General features: G+C 35.3%; 1 protein-coding gene across 1 annotated transcript in view; it reads left to right on the top strand.

Moving 5' to 3' along the window:
* TMPRSS15 (transmembrane serine protease 15) overlaps positions 1–16,915 on the top strand; it is a 61,592-nt gene that overhangs the window by 34,789 nt on the left and 9,888 nt on the right. Inside the window, exons 15-20 of the mRNA XM_026073135.1 lie at positions 2,319–2,408; positions 3,729–3,854; positions 4,304–4,435; positions 7,021–7,131; positions 9,880–10,012; positions 16,292–16,387. Coding sequence (XP_025928920.1) covers positions 2,319–2,408; positions 3,729–3,854; positions 4,304–4,435; positions 7,021–7,131; positions 9,880–10,012; positions 16,292–16,387 — 688 coding nt within the window. The remainder of the gene's footprint in view (positions 1–2,318; positions 2,409–3,728; positions 3,855–4,303; positions 4,436–7,020; positions 7,132–9,879; positions 10,013–16,291; positions 16,388–16,915) is intronic.

The raw sequence follows: 16,915 nt of genomic DNA, 5'->3' as shown, positions 1-16,915 counted from the left end.
TGCATTTAGTGCAAACAGAAAATGCATTACATGTTATTTCTCCAAAACCCTAATCTAAAAATATAAGAGGAATGATAGGTAAATTTATTAGTTGTCACTAATTGCAGACCACAGTAATTCTATGCTTGCTTTACAAAGTTATCATCAGTGGAATATTTCAGTGGAAATCTTTTCTAATACTGGAGTGAAAACAAGTATATTCTTTTCATGCTGTTAGAACTGTGTTTTATGATATGCAGGTAAATTCCTTAAAAGAAATAGAACCAGCAACTTAAAGCAAAAATCTGATGTAGGTAACTATAACTTTAAATTTTATTAGCATTTATATATAATTACATGTCCATGTTTATCATTAGCAATTTTTTATTGGAGCAGTTGTTTTGAGGAAAAGGCAAATGGCTACTTTTACCATTTAAAGGATTTAACTGAAAGAGCTTTTAGGGTCTTAATGATGTCAAAATAACAGTGTGAGTATTTAAAATACTTAAATATCATGCATTTATATGTTGGTACTGTGGTTGTGACCCATTTACCTAAAAACATTGCATAACAGGAAAGTTATGAATTCTATTTTTGGCCAGTCTTTTAATGCTCTGTTTCAGAATACATACAAGCTTTTGTACCTCGCCGTGCCATCATTAGGGTAAAAGGCATCATCATAATTATAGAGGCAGATACTGTAAGTGCTTCTGCCAATTTTTTACAGTCATTTGTATCTAGACCACTACTAATATATCTTGTAGGCCATGCACAGCAGATACCATCGAGCTGTTCAATATAAAATTATATTGGAAATTAATAATAAAAAAAGTCTTAAATAATTAAATTGGTCCTTTCATAACTCTCTCATTGAGTATATACATACTAGGAGTGCTAGTTAGTGTTGCCTGGCTCACTAATGCCACATAACATTGGCATACATCCTTCTAACTGTATTTTCCCAGGGTCCTCATCTCAGCTTCACATACTGCATTCGAATATATTTGGAAATGCCTGAATACCTGTGTGGATATCTTCAGAGTCCCTCAATGTACCCTCTTTTCAAAACAAACCAATCCAAAACTTATAATTCTCTTTCATTATTTTGTATTCTAAAGATATTCTGGAAGCTTATATTCCACTTTTCCTTAGAAAAGTTCAAAGCGTTTTCACAAAAGATGACTAAGAAGTATTATCACCTTTCCACCAATGTAGCAGATATGCTAATATCTACCAAAATAGTAGATACACTAATAGACGTATTCGTTTTGAACTATAATGGGTTTTGAACCTCCTTACATAAAAGTTTAATATGAAAGCTTCATKTTTAATTGATGAGTTAAGCAACATTAGTTGCAGTAATAACAATAATTAAGTAATAATACATTAGCTAAGTTTAGGAAATCAAAACAGATACTGCTGTTTATTTCTTACCAAAGCTTAACTGCGATAGGATGAAGGCTCCACCTGAGCAGTTATTTTTAGAAATTTTTAAGATATTTTTCAGCTAAAATTTGGCTACCAATAAACTTTCAGATAAACTCTAGTGGTTACCATTATAGCTCCACGTGGTATTGCTCTAGAGTTTATTTGCTCAGTGAGGAAAAGGGCTTTCTACTTAAGGGTATCTCTGATAATACTGCAAGAGCAATTAGGTAATAGGAAAGGCATACATGCTTAGTTCATAAATAGGTTATATTTGGGGGAGGAGGTTTTTCCTGTCTTAATTTGACATATTCTGGCTTTTATATTAATGTACTAGTAAATGATACAGTTAACAGTTAACACACTCTTTCTTCACGTTTTCTCTCATGTGCGCAGTTTGCAGACCAGTAGTCACCAAATGAGGGACAGACTCTGTCCTTCAACTAACTACATGGGGAAGACTTCTCGTAATAACATCATGAATGCAGTTGTGCTCAGAGGCACTAGAACTTCACAAACGGCAATATCTAACTATAGCTGTAGATAACACTGTGGCATTGATTGTATGGGTCAGCAGATATGACTTAGACAGTCTAACTAATAAAGACAGTGAAGTTCTTGCACAACTTGCTTCTCCGGTGCTCTGTGACCTCATGGGAGTAGTGACTTCTCTCAACCTAAAGTTTAAGCAGTATGTTAATGGCACCATAACTGAACCCTTGTAGTGATAATTTAGCTTGAATATCCTGTCCATGAGATTACTTTTTCCCAAATATATACAGCTGAAGGAAATAACTGTTAAGAGTATAATCTGTAGTATTTTTATTATTGACTGAAACATGATCTTTGTAGATAACTGATTGCAAAAGCAAGGCAGTAGATGAATTTTATTTTTGATATGTTTGCTTTTTCAGCTGACTGTGGAGGGCCAGTTGAACTCTGGGAGCCAAACAGTACATTCAGCTCTGAAAACTTTCCAAATAATTACCCTAATCAAGCTTCTTGTAAGTCACTCTTCTAAATGTCCAGCAAAAGTTTAGTTGGCTAGAAATAGAGGTTATAAATCTGCTTTCCCAAGTCAGATGCTGTCAAGCAAAAATGATCTATGTTATACTCAGTGAGCTCTTCTAACTGAAGTCTATATGGCGATTTAGCAGAAGCCAAGGAATCATGTGCCAATTGATTGAAAAATAATGAAGATAAGCACAATCCCTTGGAATGGGTTCAGGCAAGTCAATTCCGTTGTGCCTCTTATGTGAAACATGTTTATGTCAATACAGCAACAGAGAAGGTGCTGAAGGTCCCCATTTCACCTCAGTGTATTTGGCGGATTAGTAGCCTACTCACCACCTTTTCCATGAAACAGTAAAATTTTTTAAGATGGAAGAATATATGTATGCATTTTGCAAGTGATCCTCTCTTTATTGAATGTTTCCTTACATACCAATGGAAAGACAGCATTATTCTAACTGATGTTACTTGAGTTACATTAAGATACATCTGGCAAAAGTGAGAAGAAAATTAGACTTATAATGTGTCATGGTTCTACACTATGTGCTGATGATGGATGAAGCAAGGAAAAGAACCTTGCCATTGTTTCTTAATGAAATTTCAATTACTTATTACTTCACCTTTTACTGGGGAATTGTGTTGGGACGCTAATTGCAAGAGTTGTAATTTTTTGTTTCTGTCCCACTGGAGATACAGCTCTCATTTCAAAGTATTAATTCCACAGGTTTCTCTGCTAGTGAGAAGATTCTTTTCACTCTGTGAAGAGGGGGGGAAAAAAAGAATTTTTTCCAATTTCTTTACAAGATTTCCATAGTTTCCATGAAGGACACTTTCATAGATTAAATTCAATAAAAGGTGCATTAAACTGATGCAAATACTTCTTCTGTAAAAAGAAGTCTAACTTGAAAGACTTCTGTGATTGATTCTTTTTTGAAATTATCTTATTATCAAATAGCATAAGACTTAAGTGACAAGATTATTTGTCACAATTTCCCAGTTGCAAAAGATTTAGTTTTGTTACTTTATGGAAATTCACAGTTGTGATGAATGGTAATAAATGCATGTATGTATGACTTAAGAGCCTAAATCCAATTTTCAAAAGTTGTTTAGTGAACCAAAGTCAATGGAATTTGGGATCTTGACAGCATAAGTCACTTATAAAGATAAGATTTAGACTTCTAAGCCTCCTGGGTGATCTTGAACATTTTAGCAGAGATTTTTTTCCCCAAATCCTTCAACATGACAATGACACAGTAAACGTAACAACTGAAAAGTGTTTTTTTTGTGTGTGTGTATGTATTGTTACTTTCTAGGTATATGGTATTTAAATGCTGAGATGGGGAAAAACATTCAACTTCATTTTCAGTTTTTTGACCTGGAAGATATTTATGATGTAGTTGAAGTCAGAGATGGCAGAGGAGCAGATTCCTTGCTTTTGGGCAAGTAACACCACTGAGTACTAAGATGAATCAGACAGCTGGAGCAAACTAATGGATCTAATAGGGAATTCATTCTCTCTAATTAATTAATTAATTCTCTCTATTCTACATTTCTTCATCTTTATGGGTCTTGGAAATTAGGAAGAAAACTTGAGAAAATTTATTGTATGTGATATCACTTTCCCAAATGTTTCCACATGCTCAGCTTTCCATACAATCCAAAAGAAATTGACTGCTCAATCAATAAGACTGCTAATGTGTGTAGACAAACACAAGTATAATCATCTCTTAGTCAAACCTTATTTTGCTGTACTGAGGTGTCAAATTTGGAGTTGAGCTTTGGTCCATGCTTTCTGATAGCAGTTAGGTTCCCTTTTGATCCCCAAACATTTTGAAATATATAAGAACTAAATAGCTAAAAAATGTATTCATATTCTCCTGGGGATTAGCTGTTTATACAGGACAAAACCCATTGCCAGATGTCTTCTCTACAACGAACCAGATGACAGTACTCTTCTTCACAGACAAATCATTAACGAAGAAGGGTTTTCATGCAAATTTTACTTCTGGCTATCATCTAGGTAAGTGTATGATCCCTTGTATTTAAGAAGTTATACCAAACGTCAAATACATTTGATAAAAGGTGGAGAGTGGAAGCTGGATCTCAGTCCTTGAGCAACAGAAATATGAAACAATTAAAGACAAAGTCTAGCAGTATACTGCTCTGCTTTTCATTTTTTCTGGAGTGAAAAGTGACTTTTTTCTTTTTTACTTTACTGTAATAGAACAAAGGCTCTACTGTCTACAACTTTGTGTGATAACACTGAGTCTGCAGAAAACTTGACTCAGTATTTTGACCTATAAAGCATCTTAATGATAAGAGGGCAAATATGAACTATGCTCTGTGCAAGCCCCCCAAAAGAACATCTCCTTGTGACTCATTTGAGGGTGTCATTAATGTGTATTTAAATAGCATTTGTAATATTTATTATAGATCACATCCACTAGAAGAGAATAATGTATATGGTAACTGATTAATGTTTGTAATATGGTCCATCTTGCATCTTTAAAAATTTTTAAAAATCTTTAATGTGTGAATGGTCTGGAAAAAGTTACTGTTTAAAATATTTGGGCAGCAATGTTTCTGCTCACAGCCATTTCCCTGCTGAAAGAATTCTGTTTGTGATTGTAATGAGGGCCTGCAATTAGACCCTTCACTTGTACAAGTAATTTTACAATTCAGTCTCCAAAAACATGCAAAATAGAACCAAGTGCTAAAGATGTGCAACAGCAATATGCTTACCAGGAGAAATTCTCTCACTAATTCCTTTTCTTGCTGAAATTAATTAAAGACTTTGTTTTACTTTGGCGGAAATCTGACAGCAGAAAGAACAAAAAGGAAAAGCAGTATATGCTCATAGATAATGTAAAGTACCTTTCACCTGTATGAACAGAAAGTTAACAAGAATATACACTCTTTTTCTTTCTTTAAATATCAGAAGAGGCACATTTTTCCTGGCATGATTAGCTAGTTGTAGCTCTTTTGTAGTTTAATAGTAATATTAATTTCTTAGTGTCTGAAAAAACTTGACCATAGATTTACCATCATAAAATCAACTTAATTTAGTTCCTGTGTGCAAGACTGAGAGGTAGGTTAATATGCCTATTTCTCTGCTTCTTGTTCTGCTTTCTCTATCACATTTGTTCAGTCCAGCAACAGTATGCCTTTTTTTCAGCTGGTTCAGCATCTTTGCCCACATTTGCTGCAAAATGAAAATTAACCTTAGTAAGGCAGAGTTTTTAAAGTGACAATTGCCAGTTCTGGTTAAATATATCTAAAAAGGTCCATTTACAGAAGAATTATGCTTATTCATGATCTTTGCAGCCAAGGGACACAGACTAATGTCGTTAGCATGTGGCCCAAGGTTAAAAGGGTTGTCAGTAAATAAGTGAATTGTACAAGAAAAACAAATTTTTCTCCATAGTTTATTTTTCCATGAAATGTTGAGATTTGATTAGGAAACATAATTTTACAATGAACAATTTTTGACAGTATGCAATATAGTAAAATAGCATATTCAGAAATCTTATCTTCATCTAGCTGTCTAAGTGGGAACTAAGTTCTACAGAAAATCTGACATCAGCTGTGGCCACTGAATATGTGAAAATCTAGTTCAGGCCTTTGGGAAATCCTGTCCTTTTGCATCCATACTGTGCAACATTGCCTTATGAATGAATGTCTCATTTAATATGGATATTAACAATCCAGAGGCAAAGCAATAGTCTTGCCTTAAAAAAGACTTCCAGATATTAAAAACTTCAGTCAGTATGTTCAGGAAGGCAAAGTAAAGAAAATGCAATTTTTTTTTTCAGTAGAATTTATCTTTACGACTGTATATTTCCTGTAAACCATATTAAATGGTGTCATTAAAAATACACTTTGGCTAGAGAAATAATTATAGCATTATATTTATTCTATGTGTAATCTGCTTTCATATGTATTTAATACTGAAGTAGATTAACCCTTCTTTTGAGAATGCTGTCTTTATTGCTCTCCATTACTCTTGCCTCTTCTACATTTCTTCCCAGACAGGTTTCAAAAGAATGCTCTTGGCTTTGGATGGCTCTCTACTTCCATGTTTTATCTTGAGAAACTTAAATTCCTTGAACTTCTGTGAAAGTGCTGAACATCCAGAACTTGCATACCTTGCTCACTTTTTAAAAATTTGAGAAATCCTAGATGCACAAAGGTTAATAGGATGCTTGCCTTTGATTTCATTGGGGATAGGATTTGATCAGGATTTGACTTTTCTTATCCCTCCAAACTTTATTACACTTAACAGAAGAGCACTAGTAACTCAGCAATGTTAACTATAGGAACAACTACAAGATATACTATATATTTTCTACTTAATTAATTTCTATTTATATGAAAATAATCTTTATTTTGAAAAAGAAAAGAAAATGAAAGAGAAAGGGAAAGGAAGGGAAAGGAAAGAAAAAAGAAGAAAAGGAAATCAAAGGAAAGAAAAGAAAATCATAACAGGAAAGGAAAGGAAATTTTCTGGGTACTATCCACTCAATTTTTCCTTCAGGTGAACTGGAGGATCTCCATAGAACATGAACAATAATTATGGTTTCATCTTCATTTCCTGTTTTTTTTCAGGAGCTTGTGAATCGGAGGAGTATCACTGCGGTAGTGGGGAGTGTATACCATTGCATAATCTTTGTGATAACCTCCTTCAGTGTGAAGATGGCTCCGATGAAGCAGAATGTGGTAAAGTTTCCTTCACACAAAGAAAAGGAATACATGCATATTTGATAGAAATTACACAGGAAAATAGCCATGCAACCTCAGCTGGTGTAAACCACTGCAGCTGCATGCAAGTCATACCAATTTAGCCAGAAGTGTCTTGTTGAGTTTGTCTGGGACAAAAAAACAAAGTCAGTTCTTTGAGAGAATGCATGAAAGCTAGTGGAGATGTCTGGGAAAGGTAGGAAGCTCCTCTGTGCTTAAAACTATGGCTGCTTATAATGGCCTGTCCAAGCCTCAAAATTAAATAAAAACTCATTAATATTCTCTGTCTGTGTCCCTTTCATATCCCCAAATTCTATCACTTTTTGCTATATTTAATTTGAGTTTCACAGCAATATAAATGCTAAAGTATATGATAGAGAGTAACATTCTTCGTTGGAAACTCCCAACTGATCCCAGGCTTGTGAAACCGAACTGCAGCACCTGACAACCCCCCAGTCTGTCTGGACTCCCTCTCATGCAGGCATTGATGTAGAGCAAAGGGATGGCACAGCTGCAAAAGCATCATCTGCTGCTCACAGTGGATGTGCAGGTTCCTATGACAAGGAGAGCAACAGCTGCTGTTGCATAGCCATCTGGCAAAATGATTCTTTCCAAAATTTAAGTGTACAGTATATGGCTTTATTTCACATAACATAGAAATAATGTCCGCTAAACAATAATTTAAATATAAAGCCAGTGTTAATGTCATGTTGGTCCTAGCAGAGAAATTAAACTGCTGTTTCTGGTAAAGTGCTGTTTGACAATGCATGATGGAGCACTAATGGGAGAGCTAAAAGCAGGCTTTTAGCTCAGATACAACATTATGTTCCTTTGTTTTAAAGAGGACATTTAGGAATCAAGTACATTCTTGGGTGTGTGCTGGCAGTTCTCACTGATTTCAACATCTTTTATACACACACCCCCAAGTACATGTATATGTATATCTGAAGGCAGTTTCATTCTTCCAATTAGTCCAGTTAGCTATTTCGTTTCACATGTATTCTGCCTTTAGAAATGCATAGAAAAAAAAAATAACTTAAACTCTTCTTAAGCAAAAAGGACCTGGAGAGGATTTTTCTGCCATTGTTAAAGAAGATACAGATACGGTAACCATCACCTACATTAATATTAAGTATATTTTCCCAAAGATTTTGCCATGGATTGTCTATTACTTCATAACAAATTACTTCAAAGTAAAGGGTTGGAAGAATTGTTTCCAAAAAAACAGTTAAACCAAAAAAATTGCTGAATCAATCTAAGTCTCAAAATAAAATGAAAATTTAATTATACACCCTCACACTGCGTCTTTTCAGTGTCCAAAATTACTACTCATTTTCCTGAAACCCATTTCAGTTTCTCATCAGATGTGGCAATCTAAACTAGGCAAACTGCCATTTTCAAATACTCCAACTTCTGAAATGTCCCAGGAACTGCAAAGAAAAGGTCTAGGATATCTCATCCTTTGCAAAATTCTGTAATATATGACATTTGAATTAAACAGCTGTTAAGATTCCATGTTAAGATTCAAGCTTCTCTCATTGCTTACCAGCATCTCAAAAGCAAGTCACCAGTGCATCTGGCAAAGAACATGGATCCAATTAGGAGAAAGGAAAATGAACTATAGTTCAAGTAGAAGACAGGAAAGGTATCAAGAGTAAATTAGAGAAACCTCACAGTACAAGCAATTCTCAGATCTTTCAAGACTACTCCAAAATTCCTCACAGCTGAGGTTTACCATTATTTAATGATGGTACATGACTTCTTTCAAACATGTTGGCTGCCTATTGAAGAGACATTCTCAAAAATATAATTATTTTTACTATAGTGTGTGAGCTTTATTTTTTGTGGAAATATTTTGGTGGAAAAAAGGCTTTTGGACAGGTAATATTTTTCAAATTTTTTTATTTGTTCCACCAGTAAATTAAAATGCATTGTTTCTCCCCCCCACCCCCACCCCTTGTTCATGCTAGCAATAACCTGAAATGTAGCTTGACTCCTGAGTCATAGGTGTAATTCTGTTGTCCTTCTGTTGACCTTCTGACCAGGCTTCCTTACTCACTATGCCAATAGCATAAGATTTTTCACAAAATACTCAATGAATTCATAATAAACCATTGAGGTATTTCCACATTTTTGTTCTGAATATTTTGTTTTGGAAAAAGTTTTGATAAAAAGATTGGTTTTAAGGGTGCTTTTGTTTTAACTAAAGCTGCAAAGAAAGCAAACAGTGAAAGCTCCCATAGCAATAGGAATTGGAAAATCCAATTTTTCAGTCAGCCCTGTTTTTTACCTCATCTCCAATCTATGTTACTGAACTTCATGTAGCTAAATCTTCACATAGTAGATGGAAACAACATAATGCTTGCCAAGATGAAACCTTGGTTAGAGTAAATGGGAAATGTACTGCTTTACTAAATCAGCTGAAGAGTATCTATTTGTGACACACCTGCAAAATACAGGCTATAAAGCTCTCCTGTAGCAGAAGTATAGGAGGAGATAACCATAGCATTTCCTTCCTGGGAGACTGCAAGATCCTTGAGACACTGGGTTTCTTACTGCCCTAACACACCTTAACTTCTTTTGTTCTTTGCTGGCACTAATAAATCTGTCTATATTACATTTACATGGGGTTTGGGGGTGGGGGTGGGGAGGAGGGTTTTTCGTTTGTTTGGTTGTTGTTGTTTTAAACCACCTACCTAAAATGCTTATGTCCATTTTGGTCTACAGTGAGATTGCTTAATGGTTCTGTAAGTACCCAAGGGCTGATACAGATCAGGATTGGGAAGACGTGGAACCTGGTATGTGCAGATAATTGGAATGAACAGATTTCAGACAGTGTTTGCCAGCTACTGGGGCAAGGGTGAGTGTATTCTTTGTCTTGTAACTTGTTTGCAACTCTGTTCATTTTTCTGTGCATTTGTGTTTTCCTCATCATTTCACTAGTGTCTTTACCATCCAAAAAGGGACATATGTACTTTTCCATGGTAAAGTGAAGTGCTTGGTCTGCCAACATATTTTTAAGTATCACAATGCGTAAGATTAAAGCTGGAGCAGACAGCAGCCTTGGCTGCTCTGCTATCATATTAAAGTTCGTTTCAGATAAATTCAGGATAACCACTTGGGTATTCTGCAATTGGGCTCCCAGTACATTTCATACCTGTCATTAGACCTGATCTGTTTAGATAAGAAGTTATATTTCTCTTGAGATATGGCAGGGGGAGGGCAATTCTATCAGGAAAAGCATGTGATTGAAAAAAAAAAAATTTAGCTTCAGTCAGTATTCAGTAAGATTTCCAGGGAAAAAAGTGGGAGGGTTGGGTGAAGAAGTGCTGTCTTTTAACATCTGTGGTGAAACTTATGGCCCCAATCCTGGCCTCACTTACGCTGCCATCCACTGAATAACAAATGGTTTTCCTGCAGTGCTGAGTTTTTTAGGGGATATCACTCATCCAAGTAAAAATCAAATAAAAGCCTGAGCTTGCAATTTATTATTTTGGTCTCCAACCAAAGTAGGATGCCTGCAAATGCCTTTCTGACAAATTAATTATAGAAATAAACAGAGTTGAAAGGACTTAGAAACATATCCAAATGTTATTTAAAATTATTTTTAATCATTAAATGATAGAATGTATGCCGGGTTTTTTTTTTTTCTCTTCAGGTAGGTATGGTATTTATGTATATTTCAGATACCTGCATGCACAAATCCTGATTATAATTTACGTATGTAGTAATGTCATTTGTGATGAATATAAGGACATTAAAAGTATGACTAAAGGTCCCTCTAATCAAATATTCTGTCCTTTACTGGCTGGTAGCATTCTTCCTCTCCCTCTTTCTCCTCTTTCCTCCACCCCCCTTCCCTCTACACCTTCTGGAGACTGCTCATTTCTTCGTCTGACTATTTAATTTACATTTTTATATTTCATAGGCTTCAATGAGCTTTGTCTTACATGATATTTTCTATTAACTTACTTATGCTTTTGTCTCCATAACATTCTGTGGCAATACATTTCAGAGTTTGTCTCTATATACTAGTCAAATACACTCCTTAAAAAAACCTCCCATTAACATAAGTGTTCTGTATTAGTTCTTTCTGATTCCATTGCTCAGTTTATTACATCTTCCCATTGCTAAGAGAAAGTATTTTTAAACCTAAATTGTGTCACATTCTCTTATCTTGGGTACAATTCTGTTTTAGATCCTACAGAATAGCATAAAATTCTCCTGCTTTTCTATAGAGATAACTTTATTAGATTGTATGCCATTTCTGTAAAAAAAATAAAAAAAAAAAAAGAGAGAGAGAGGGAAAGAGGGAAAAACTAGACAGAAACCACCATATCTTTTTATGTAAGCTGTTAGTCATGTACAGTACAGTAAAGATTTTTACTCACTGCTGACCTGTTTCATGTTTATGTATTCACACAGAATTTCAAGTCTGCCTAAACAATTAGCAATCTGAAGTACCACCTATACAGTCTGTCAATGTAATTTTGATATCCACATCACTGTTCTATACACACCTCCTGGGGAGAAGTGGCTTTGCAGCCGACAATGAGGGGGAAAAGAAGTGTTGCTTTAAGCTTAACAACATTAAGCATCATTCTATTTCTGCCTTCTATGAATCTCCCTGTAGCAGCATATTTGTTACTAAATGGATGTTTGTAATAACAGGTCTTGGGTAGGCTATAGCTCATACGGCTATATTGAATAATTATCTAGAATCATGCATTATCAGAGAAAGAGGCTAAGGTTCATCTAGGATGATTTACTTTTGCTGCTAATTTCTTATACATTTGCTAGTTTCATTTGCTGCTCAATTTATGAAAAAAGCTGAAATGATGAGTCCTGTAACTATCCTGATTATTCATGTAGCTGGGCTAGAAAGTGTAATGTTCCACACAGATTCTAATAAATCATCCATCTGAATCCTTTGCTTCCATTTTTCAAATATGTGACTGCTGCATTTGTGATATGTGCCAAACAAGAAGCATATCTAGAGGGATGTCCATGTGTTCATCTCCAAAATGTAATTAGGCAAATCATTTACAAATATTCTTAATCCAGGCAAGGTACAGAAATGGGTGCAATTCAGAAATCTGAATGAGAACCCTTTGCTCAGCCTGCTTGTGTAATTGTGTGTATCCGATGTCAGTGCTAAAAACTATCTTCTTCCATGAGTATTGTTAGCATCACTTTTCCTTAAACCACCAAAAAGTCAGACTGACAAAAATGTTTTTTATCCTGTGTTAAGCTCCCCACTGAGCTTTTTGCCATTCTAGTGGTCGAGCTTGATACATGTTTATTTCTCTAGAACTGGAGCCAGCTCTGGGCAGCTGGTCTGACCCATTCCTGGGTCATACCTTGCAGTTTTCTCCCACTCAAAAGTCCAACAAGGACTGTTAGTTTAGGACATTAGTGTTATCCCTGCATTCTGGTTCATGAACTCACAAAATTCTTGAAAAGGAAAGGAGTTAATTGGAGTATGATTTCTTTTTTGAAATGCCTAAGGAATTAGGTTTTCATTCTCCCCACAAATGATCAGTAGTAACTACAGGCCTAACTCTTTGAAACACAAGAGAAAATCCTTTCTTTGACTGTCAGACTCAGACTCTCCAGTTTGTTGAGAATACAATGTATGGTCTAAAGAAGCTGGAAATGGTCCCCCCAAATTTCCGCCCAAGGACATTTTTTGCTGATAGATAAATTAGGATAATAAACAGACATAGCATGACCTTTCCCTGGTATAGAGCCAGTATGAGTTGTGTGCTGAATATAACACAGAACCTGGTTCTCAGTGTGTTCAGAATGTTTGCAGCATTGAGGACCAGAATTAGGACAGTTTTGATAAACTTGGTGACAGATCTAGTCATGACAGATCATGTCAATTTTCACCAAGCAGTAATGTGCTCCTTGGTCTGAAAATCTCTAGAGGAGTCTCAGTGGATTTGGGGGGATTTATAGGTCCACAGCTTCACTTGTGATCGCATACTGCTAGTAAGGTTGGCTGAATAAACAAACCAAGTGCTTAAGAAGCTTTGTTTCAAATCCAGAAAATGTAGAGAGGTTATTTATATTACAAATTTTCATATAAACTAATTTGTGTGCACCAAAGCATTTAGAGAACAGCTGGTTTTCATATGAATCCACATGTGAACAAAGCTATTTATATGCCAAAGAAAGTGCTTGCTATTGGTAATTTGCTACTATTCTTTAGTATTTTTTGTTCTCTAACTAAAACATCAGTGGAAGAAGCAGAAACACTGTCCTGTGTCTCCAATATAATTTAAACAAACTGGAAACGTCCTATAGCCTGAAAACTGTTCAATGCATTACAAAATGTGTGAATATGTCTTCAAGTAAGAAATATTTGGTTTTTTTTTTCAAATAGGTAAAAGAGTTACAGTTATCAGACAATTAGCCTTTCTATTCTTATTCTGAACACTTTTTCAGCATGGGACCACATTATCTTAATTCTTCATAACATTTGGTAGTACTAATTGTTACAGAGCACATCTGAGACAGAATTAGACTGAAATCATAGCAATCCATAAAGTATTCAGGTACCTGAAGACCACCAATGTCAGAAATTTACTGCCCAAATACCTCTGTAGATCTGTGTGTAAGAAACTTATCTAAGATTATCAAGTAAGTTCTGGCTAGTGTGCAGGTTTAATGGAATGGGGGGTATCTAATGCCTAGGTTAGCCTCTTCTTAAAGGCATTTTTGTCACAGCCTCAGAAATTTCTAAAAATCACATTTATTAACAGAAGTCCTGCCATGAAAAGCCAAGTTATAACTTTAGGACTTGGTCCATTGTGTTAATCTTTTTTCCTTTTCAAATGATAAGGGTCTATATTATTACAGGTAAAAGATATCATAATTCCCCCCATTTGAAAAATAAATGTAGCTTGACTGTTGATCAGTTCTAGCAAAAACGATCTTATCAGAACATTTTTATCATAGGTGCACTTAATCTATGTGTGTTGAATGTCCCCCTGAATCAATGAAAATAAAAAGGCTGTAACACTGAGTTTCTGGACCTATAGAACAAATCATATTGTCATTAACAAACTGACTATCTCCCAGAAAAGCACATGGTTTCTTGTACTTACAGAAATGCTTAACCCTCATCATTTACCAATATATTAATTAAAAGAGTAGCAGATTGATTTTGCAGTCACTCAAAGATTTTAGGAATCTCCATTTGTGCATGCTTCAGCAAGTCAAACTAAGAAAACAAATGAATCCAATGAAAATATCAAAGGTGTTCTCGAAAAAGGGCTTTAGATTTTATTTCAAAAAGTTAGGGAAGCTTAATAAAGCCTTTATGGTTATAGAGAAGCTCAGAGAAAATCTAAACTGTAATCCAGGAATTACAGTGTTTATGAAAAAGGAGAATAAAGGGAAATATTTTGCTCAGTCTTGGCTGAAAAAGACCAAGAAAGACACTGCAGTGAGAAGGGAGATCTTCACAGGTATTATGAGGTCATTGGGAGCTTTGACTTCAGCACAGAGGTTTACAGTGTTTGCCCTGTTACAAGATCTATTACAATAATCTAGTAAAACACAAATATATTCAGTTGAAGTATCATGATACAATGTGCCAGAGAAAATGTAAGCCAATAATATTCATCAGTGTACATACTCTTAGCTTTTCCTGGCAACATGTTCATTTTTTACATTAGTGGAAAATCTCCCACTCACTAACTTTCTCAAGAACAACTTAGTGGCTATTACACACTTTTGCCCCAATTGTAGCTTGGTGATTAGACTGGTCTCTGTGAAGTTCTTCAGGGTAGCATTTAATTGTACCTACTTGGTTTGATACTTTGCTTCTCTTTTGGACTGTCTAAAAGCTCAAGTCATGGTTCAGGAGGAATCTGTGAAGTTAGTATTAATATATTAGCATTTTATATTGAAAGCAGTGCTGTACAATAGGCTGTACATATATCTAGGGGCAGAAACAAGTGGGTTTTGCCATTTCCAGGTTGAGTAATGCTGCAGTGGTGCCTTTTCCAGTCGTATGGCTTTCCTAGTGGCACAGAAGGACTGCTGAACATCTCCTTTCTCTTATACCTAGCCTTACTCTCCATACACAGCAGAACTGATTTTCAGGCAGGTACTAGGCTTCATACATCCCAGGAGAAGATTTACTGCACTTGAAGAGTTGACATGATACTGCCTAGATATATAGGTGCTCCTTTTATATCGCACCTGTACAAATTGTTCTCTTCTTGATCCTGAAATACTTGTGGCTAAAATGCCAGGTGGGAGCAGGCCAAAACAATTATCTAGTCTGACCTCAGCTGCCTTTTTTCTCTGGACTTCCTCAAGAGAAAGCATATATTTTTCTTGGATATAGTCCAAAATGAGCATATACAGTTTGCATTAAAAGTTTGTGATGCAGAATGGGCTATAAACTAAAGCTGGGTATGGGTTGTAAAAGCCAAAACAACTTATTCAGCCAATAGTACACAGAATTGTTGGTGTTCAAGAGGCCATTGTGGAAAAACTGGAGTCTTGGAGTACACTCCAGTTTAGATGAACTGTCCTATTGAATAGCAAACAAGACATCCTTGACTTATTCCACAAATAGTTCTTTTGATTTCAATACATCTATGAGGTGGAACATACTTCTAAGGAAGATAGCACTTGTTCCTTTAAATTCTTCTTGATGGAAAATATATTTTAATTTGTTCTCTGTGCACAAAGGTATAATAGTGATGAGATTACCCTTCTCAAAAAACAAATCTGTGATATCCCAAGGCTTAGTTTATTACTGTTCATTATTCCATAGAAAGTTTTGGCTCCATACATCCAAAAATTGGCATTGCAACCCTTTGTTGTGGCATAGAAAAGCAGAAATTGATAGTTTACTGCCCTTAAATTAATTAATTTCTGTCTCTTTCAATATTATTCTGGCATTATAAATCTTAGCAGAGAGGATGTGTGTGAAAGTAGGTGACACATTTTAATCCATGAAAATTTCAAGCCTCAAAACTCTGGGGATAAATAGTCATTATTTTACAAAAAAAACATGCTGCAGTTTATTCTACAACACAATCATCTCCAAAATATGCTTCCACCAATGGAACAGGATAAATTTCTAAAAATATGCATGTGTGTCTTTTCCTTCCAGGGATGCAAATATATCATCAGCTATATTATTCACTGGTGATGGCCCATTTGTCAATGTCACCAAGGCAGTTAACCAGAGCCTAATATTTGCACAAAGGTAAGTAGAGTAATGTTTCTTCCTCATACTAAGGATAGCTTTAAGCATGGTGATGATCATTTTTATAATAATTTCCAGCTCAAGTTCATTTGAGAGGTAACATCCAGTATACAAGGTCTAGACTATTTACATACCTAGGTTTTATTCTCTGTCTACTGCTGAAATTTGTGTAACATTGGGYAACTCAGTCTTCCCCCTTCCGTTCTTGCCCATTTTGTCTATTTTAACTTTGAGAGAGGTACTTGCTACTTTTTAAGCTAGAATTCAGTACTATATTTTGTGAAGTCTTCACACATTTACTGTGTAAAAGAGAAATACTGTTATTTTTACAAAGCATCTCTATCTAGAGATCTCTAAATTATGTCCACCTTGCAGACAGAGAAATGAGAGGAAAAAAAATCTTCTGTCCCTAGTGTGTCTCAGATTCAATGTGAATACTTTACAAAAATAATGAAAGCACATGAGTTGGAATCAATCCAAAACAAGGAAAGAGAGAACACGAAAAAAATGTAATACCAAATTAAAAAA

Source organism: Apteryx rowi, unplaced genomic scaffold, assembly GCF_003343035.1.
Source record: "Apteryx rowi isolate R43461 unplaced genomic scaffold, aptRow1 scaffold_362, whole genome shotgun sequence".
Taxonomy (NCBI): domain Eukaryota; kingdom Metazoa; phylum Chordata; class Aves; order Apterygiformes; family Apterygidae; genus Apteryx; species Apteryx rowi.
Note: the sequence above shows the minus strand (reverse complement) of the source record. Positions and strands in the feature narration are given on the sequence as shown.